At 52.1% G+C, this 7,233-nt stretch overlaps 1 protein-coding gene across 1 annotated transcript; it reads left to right on the top strand.

Annotated features, from left to right (window-relative positions):
- The first annotated feature begins 4,957 nt into the window (after positions 1 to 4,957).
- Positions 4,958 to 7,024, top strand: LOC143883249 (uncharacterized). The gene is made up of 3 exons (XM_077386595.1): positions 4,958 to 5,860; positions 5,953 to 6,044; positions 6,343 to 7,024. Exons 1-3 carry the CDS (start codon positions 4,958 to 4,960, stop codon positions 7,022 to 7,024), a joined length of 1,677 nt encoding a protein of 558 aa, XP_077242710.1.
- Positions 7,025 to 7,233: the final 209 nt, after the last annotated feature.

Genomic DNA, 7,233 nt, shown 5'->3' with positions numbered 1-7,233 from the left:
AAAATATGGTAGTGCCGTTGTCATTAGCCAAAAAGAAAGGAGGGTTTATCTGGAATATAACTTCGAAAGTGTCCCTTTACCAAGGAGGAAGAGCTCCTCGATTGTAGTTATCCACACTAGAACATATGAAAGCCACCTCACTAACTTAGCTTTTCTCAGTGAGCCTATCCACACTTTATAAAATACTCAGGTGTCCACACTACTGTAATTTTTCAGTGTGATTATCCATACTAATAACATTTTAAGTATAGCTATTCAGTATAGCACATATTATCAGTGTGATTATTTACATTTATGGTAGGGGTACAACTCAAGCAGGCTCAAAACCCGGAAAAAAGTCGGGTTGGGTTGAGTTGAGGGGAGGTACAGGTTGGGTTTTCGAGTTCGGGTTGAGGGCTTGGGGCAACCCAACCCGAGTTCAACCCGACATATTTAATATTTTTTTTATTTTTTAAGCTTAAAATCTCGGGTTGGGTCGGGTTGAACTTGGGTTCGGGTTGGCAAAACGGGTTTCTCAGGTTGGGTCGGGTTGAGTAAATGGTTGCTCGGGTCGGGTTCCTCACTAACTTACAAAATTCATCATTGTACCCACCATTCTATCTATCCAAAGTGAATTTAACAAATTTTTTTGGCTACATCTGATTCCATCTAAGACTCTCCACCGCCCTCTCTCTCATAAAGAAGCAGCCCCGTTTCCTCCGACTTCACTAATAGGTATTTTGTAAGTCTTGTAGCCTACTCACTGAGTCACTGATCAGTCCTCCAATCCTCTGGGTGAAATTCTCAATGCGTACAATCTATAAAAACTCCTCATATTCCCAACCTTTTCTTGGTGATGGGGTGTAAAAATGTTGCAGCCTATCGGCTTCCGACACGTGTCTCGGGGAGGGCCCACCGCAGACCAGCCTATCAGCTGCCGACACGTATCCCGAAGTGGGCCCACAGTAGATCCCGCGTCAGCGAGGGTAGTTCGGTAATTACCTCCGAGTAGGTTGGCTCGGACCTATGGCTGGCCGACACCTGCCTTGGAGCATTAACTCCCTACCTACCCCAAATTTCCTCTATAAAAAGGCTTCCAAAGCTCATAAATCAGGGTAATAACTTCTCACCCACCACTCTAAAAGCTCCCTCTTCATTTCAGCTCATACTGACTTGAGTGTCGAAGGGCCTGTCCGGAGTACACTCCATGTCGGTCATTCTAACCTCGTTTGCTTCTGTGCAGAACATAGTTCGTCCGGATTCTCCTTTCCCTCACTCCAGCCCGGTTCTTACGTCACTGTCATATCTGTTAATCGATTTCGGGCCTAACAGATTGGCACCATTCGTGGGACCCCTGAACTAAAGGTTGTTCCAACCACTTCACAAAAAATGGCAGGACGCAAGAGTGCGCGGGTGCCAACCGCACGGACCACCCGAGCCGTGTTACCCGGCAGGACTCGAAGCGAGCGACTCGCCTCGCTGGTAGTGGCAGCTTCCGCCACGGCCGAACAGAGCCAGCCTCGCTCGGTAAACCTCAACTCCATGCCCACTCCGGAGCAAGTCCAAGCTCTCTTTCAACAGATGACCGCTCTCGTTGGTCAGTACCAGCAGCTGCTCCAGGCGCCTCCCCAACCTCCTCCGGAAGCTCCACAACCTGTCCTAGAAAGGCAAGAAATCCACAGGGGAGAGTCGTCGCGCCGTGGTGAGGACCGGACTCACCATTCCCCCGGACAAGTCCGTCACCCCACAGCCAGGCATGCACAGACAGAGCCGCACAGACGTCGGAGGTCGCGGTCTCACTCTGCGCAAAGGCGCCGAGCTCATGAAGAATGCGAACCACAGGCAAAATTCGGGTCCCGTCGTCGGAGTCCGGAGAGCCACTCCGGCTCCGCAGCAAGCCAATCCGTGGAAAGAAACATGTCACCAGAACATAGAGATGACCCGATGATGCAAAGGATAGAAGAGATGGGCCACAGAATCGAAGAGCTGGCTAAGGATCAAAGCCGGCCTGTGTCTAGGGCGTTCTCAAGCAGAACGCCATTCACCGACGATGTGATGGGTGCCCCAGCACCCAAGGGGGTTTAAAATGCCAGCTATCCCGCAGTATGATGGGACCACTGACCCCGTGGACCACTTGGAGACGTTCCGGACAATGATGCTCCTCCACGGTGCGTCAGACGGTTTCCTCTGCAGAGCATTCCCGACAACCCTGACAGGTACAGCTAGGGATTGGTACTCAAGGATCACACCGAACTCCATCAGCAACTTTGATGACTTCGGGGAAGACCTGGTCCGCCACTTCATGAGCAGCCGCAGGCCAAGGAAAACAACAGCATCCCTGATGACCTTGCGGCAGGAGGATAATGAACCTCTCAAAGCCTTCGTCAGCCGCTTCAACAGGGAGGCACTCCAAGTGCCAAATTTAGACCCCTCGGCCGCTACGAACGCGCTTCTCGCGGGCGCTAGATCAAATGATTTCCGCCGAGCAGTGGCCCGCCGGAATCCTCACTCCTTAGCACACCTAATGGCCGGGGCAGAGGAGTACATATCTGTAGAAGAGACATTGGCAGCTCTAGATTCGAGTCGGAGGAGAACCTCTGATGACAAGAACCAATATAGGCACCTTGCTAAGCAGCGCAGGGACGATAAGGTTGTCAGGAGGGACAAGTCCCCACAAAGAAGGGAGGAAAACTTCACCCCTCTCAACACCTCCCGAAGGCATATCCTGGCTGCCATCAGCGGAGAAGAGTTCATAAAATGGCCAACTCCAATGATCTCCAAGGGAAATAGGAGAGACAAGTCGAAGTACTGTCGATTCCACAGGGACCATGGCCACGATACGGACGACTGCTGACAACTGAAGGAGGAGATCGAACAGTTAATCAGCAGGGGCTACTTGAAAAAATATGTCCGAGGTGACACCCGCAGAAGTAACCCCAAGGAGAAAGGTCCACAGGGCCGAAGCCCTCGGCGGTCTCAACCGCCCCCAGCCCAAAGACAATCTCCTCCCCCGCCTAGCCCACAACTTGAGGCACACCGCTCCCAACCCAGAGGAGTCATTGGCACAATCATGGGCGGCCCGGCAGCCGGAGGCACCTCATCAGCCGCTCGGAAAGCATACGCACGCCGAGTCAATACCGTGCACGCATGCAGCAAGAAGGCGAAGACGGAGAATGAGATCTCCTTCTCGGATGCGGACCTCGACGGCCTGATATTACCTCATGACGACGCCCTAGTCCTAACCATGCTCGTCGCAAACTGGGAGTTGAAGAAAATCCTGGTAGACAATGGGAGTTCAGCCGACATTCTGTACTATCACGCCTTCGAAAGAATGATGATAGGTGACGACCGCTTAAAGCCGGCAAACTCAGATCTCTTCGGCTTCTCAGGAGAAGTAGTCAAGGTTGAGGGACAAATCGAGCTTCCTGTCCTCGTCGGAGAGCCGCCCTGCCAAGCCTTCGCCATGGTCAACTTCCTAGTAGTGAGGGTCACCTCGGTCTATAACGCTATTTTAGGATGGCCTGGCCAGAACCTTATCCGCACCGTCGAGTCTGCTTATCACCAAAAGATGAAGTTTATTACGCCAAACGGCGTGGGAGAGGTGAGGGGGGACCAGCCACAATCTAGGGAATGTTATGCAATGGCGCTCAAGGGCAAAAATGCGACGGAGTCGTTGCCAATCGAGCTACTGGACCTAAGGGATGAAGCTTAGGGAACTCAGCCCGCCGAAGACCTTGTCTTCGTCCCCCTGTGCGAGAACGACGATCAGAAGGTAGTCCAGATCGGCTCCTCTCTTGACGACGGCGCCCGGCACAGCCTCACCCAGTTCCTCCAGGACAACGCGGATGTCTTTGCATGGGCCCCCACGGACATGCCCGGCATCAACCCGGAGGTCAGTTCGCACAGACTAGGTGTCGACCCGACCTGCAGGCCGGTGAAGCAGAAGAAAAGACACTTCGCCCTCGAAAGGCGGATGGCGATCAGAGAAGAGGTGGAGAGGCTCCTAAGAGCTGACTTCATCCGAGAAATCCAATACCCGGACTGGCTGACAAACGTAGTCCTGGTGAAAAAGGCAAATGGGAAATAGAGAACCTGCGTCGACTTCACGGATTTGAATAAAGCTTGTCCCAAGGACAGCTACCCGCTCCCAAAAATCGATCAACTCATCGACGCCACCGCAGGTCACGAATTACTAAGCTTCATGGACGCCTTCTCCGGATATAATCAGATCAGAATGTATGAGTCAGATATCCCGAAGACCTCCTTTATAACGGACCAGGGGACCTACTGCTACCGCGTCATGCCCTTCGGCCTGAAAAATGCTGGGGCCACGTATCAGAGGCTTGTAAACAAACTCTTCCGGAATCAGATTGGCCGCAACATGGAAGTCTATGTCGACGACATGCTGGTCAAAAGCCGAAGCGCGTAAGATCACGTCACCGATCTGGAAGAGACGTTTCAAGTCCTGAAAGACAATAAGATGAAGCTCAATCCCACCAAGTGCACTTTTGGTGCCAGCTCGGGAAAGTTTCTGGGGTTTATGGTCAGCCAGAGAGGAATAGAGGCCAATCCAGAAAAAATCAGGGCCGTGGTGGAGCTCACTTCGCCGAAAACCATCAGAGAAGTGCAGCGGCTGACAGGGATGATAGCCACGCTGGGGCGTTTCGTTTCGAAATCTGCAGAGAGGTGTCTCCCTTTCTTCAACGCAGTCAAAGGACTCAAAACCGCGCCCTGGACAGAGGAATGCCAGACCGCCTTCGAGGAGCTGAAACAATATTTGTCCTCTCCACCGCTATTAACAAAACCGGAGCCCGGTGAGGAGCTAATCTTGTATCTATCTGTAAGCCCCCTGGCTCTGGCTGCAGTCCTAGTTCGTGAAGAGCGCAGCCAACAAAAACCGGTCTACTACGTTAGCAAAGTCTTGCACGACGCTGAAATAAGGTACCAGCGGGTCGAGAAATTGGCTTACACGCTGGTAATGGCGGCCAGAAAGTTGAGACCGTATTTTCAAGCTCACACGATAAAGGTCCTAACTGACCAGCCGCTTAGACAAGTTCTCCATAAGCCAGATACTTCGGGACGACTGGTTAAATGGGCCGTGGAACTGAGTGAATTTGACATCCGGTACATGCCCAGGCCCGCAATCAAGGCTCAAGTATTGGCAGATTTCGTAACTGAATGCTCCATCCCCCAGCAGATCACCGAACCTAAAATCGCCCAAGCCCCAGCAGCGAAAAGTGCAATTACAGCCGGAGAACCAGGAGAAGATGGAGCCGGAACAGGAACCATCCCCCGGCCACCAGCTGAACATGATCCTTCAACCGCCGAATCACTCTGGGAAGTGCACGTGGACGGATCCTCAAACAAGGCTGGTTGCGGAGCCGGTCTGGTTTTAACCGGGCCGGACGGTTTTGCACTAGACTACGCCTTGAGGTTCGGATTTCGCGCTTCTAACAATGAGGCTGAGTATGAAGCACTCCTCGCCGGAATGAATCTTGCAGTCCAGACTGGCGCTCAGAGATTGAAAGCCTACTGTGACTCCCAGTTGGTCGCCAACCAGATCCAAGGTATATACGAAGCCCGCGACGAGCGAATGATTAAATACCTCTCCCAGGTCCGGCAACTATCCTCCAAGTTCAGAAGTTTTGAGATCGTCAGAATCCCCAGAACGGACAACACAAAGGCAGATATACTGTCCAAGCTGGCCGCATCCGGATACACGACTCTCGGGAATATATGCATGGAGTTCTTACAAGCCTCCAGTATCGAAAGAGAGGCTGCTGAGATAATGCAGGTGGAACACGAGCCCTGCTGGATGGACGAGATCGTCGACTACCTGCGTAGTGGGAAACTACCCGAGGCCAAGAGAGAAGCGCGCAAGGTGATCCAAAGAGCAGCCCGTTTTTCACTCGATGGCGAGAACTTGTTCAAAAGATCCTACACTCTCCCATACTTAAAGTGTCTCCTGCCCAGCGACGCCACGTACGCCCTACAGGAGACACACGAAGGTATTTGCGGGGAGCACCTGGGGGGCAAGGACCTGGCGATCAAAGTCCTGCTGAGAGGTCTGTACTGGCCGACGTTGAGACAAGACGCACTGACCCTGGTAAAGAGATGCGAGAAATGCCAAAAGTTCTCCCCCACCATTCATCAGCCCGTTGTATCTATGGCTCCGATCATCAGCCCGCTACCCTTTGCGATTTGGGGAATGGATATCTTGGGCCCCTTCCCACCGGCCTCCGGAAGGCGCACCTTCATAGTGGTGGCCATCGATTATTTTACGAAATGGGTGGAGGCTGAACCTCTAGCCCAGATCACCGAGCAGAATGTGCAGAACTTCTTTTGGAAATCAGTGGTCTGCAGATTCGGAATTCCTCGAGCCTTGATAACAGATAACGGTAAACAGTTCAACTGTAGAAACTTTCGAAAGTTTTGCTCCGACCTGAAAATCGAGCAGAGGTTCACCTCAGTAGCACACCCCCAGACCAACGGACAGACAGAAGTCACAAACCGAATCCTACTTCAAGGAATAAAGAAAAGACTAGACGAAAAAGCTGGCCGATGGGCGGAGGAGCTCTATCATGTCCTATGGGCGTATCGCACCACCCCACGCACGACAACGGGTGAATCACCATTCCACCTGTCCTTTGGGACAGAGGCGGTAATACCTGTCGACGTAGGCACCCCGTCCACTAGAATCATCAACTTCAGCGAACAGCTCAACGGCAATGGGCTCCGCGCGAATCTCGACTTATTGGAGGAGGCCAGAGAAGAATCCCTAATAAGAGTCGCCGCATACAAGCAGAAAATATCTCGCTACCATGACTCCAAGATTCGTCCCAGAGAGTTTCGAGTTGGAGATTTGGTCTTAAGGAAAGCTGTCATCTCCCAACCCAAGAAGGTCGGAAAACTTTCCTCAACCTGGGAGGGGCCCTACCAAGTAAAAGAGGTGATTCATCCGGGAAGCTATAGACTGGAGACACTCGATGAACAGCTACTACCCCATGCCTGGAACTCAAAGAACCTTCGCAAATATCATCAGTAGCGACCTAACCGGCGCAAAAATGACTTTGTAAATATATGTTCTAAATGTGAATGACAAAGCTCTTTTACAAATCTCTTCCTTTTCATCCAATTGGAAACCCAGTTCACTAAAACTAGGGTACTCGACGCTTGGTTCGCCACGGCTCGTCTCCGCAAAGACCGGGAATCCACTCCTGGTCCGGAACCAGCCCGGATGCAGAAACCAAAGCT

The sequence above is a fragment of the Tasmannia lanceolata genome, unplaced genomic scaffold, assembly GCF_043159265.1.
Source record: "Tasmannia lanceolata isolate RefF3 unplaced genomic scaffold, GAP_Taslan_0.1 ptg000008l, whole genome shotgun sequence".
Taxonomy (NCBI): domain Eukaryota; kingdom Viridiplantae; phylum Streptophyta; class Magnoliopsida; order Canellales; family Winteraceae; genus Tasmannia; species Tasmannia lanceolata.
The sequence above is the reverse complement of the archived record's forward strand: the minus strand, read 5'-3'. Positions and strand labels throughout refer to the sequence as shown.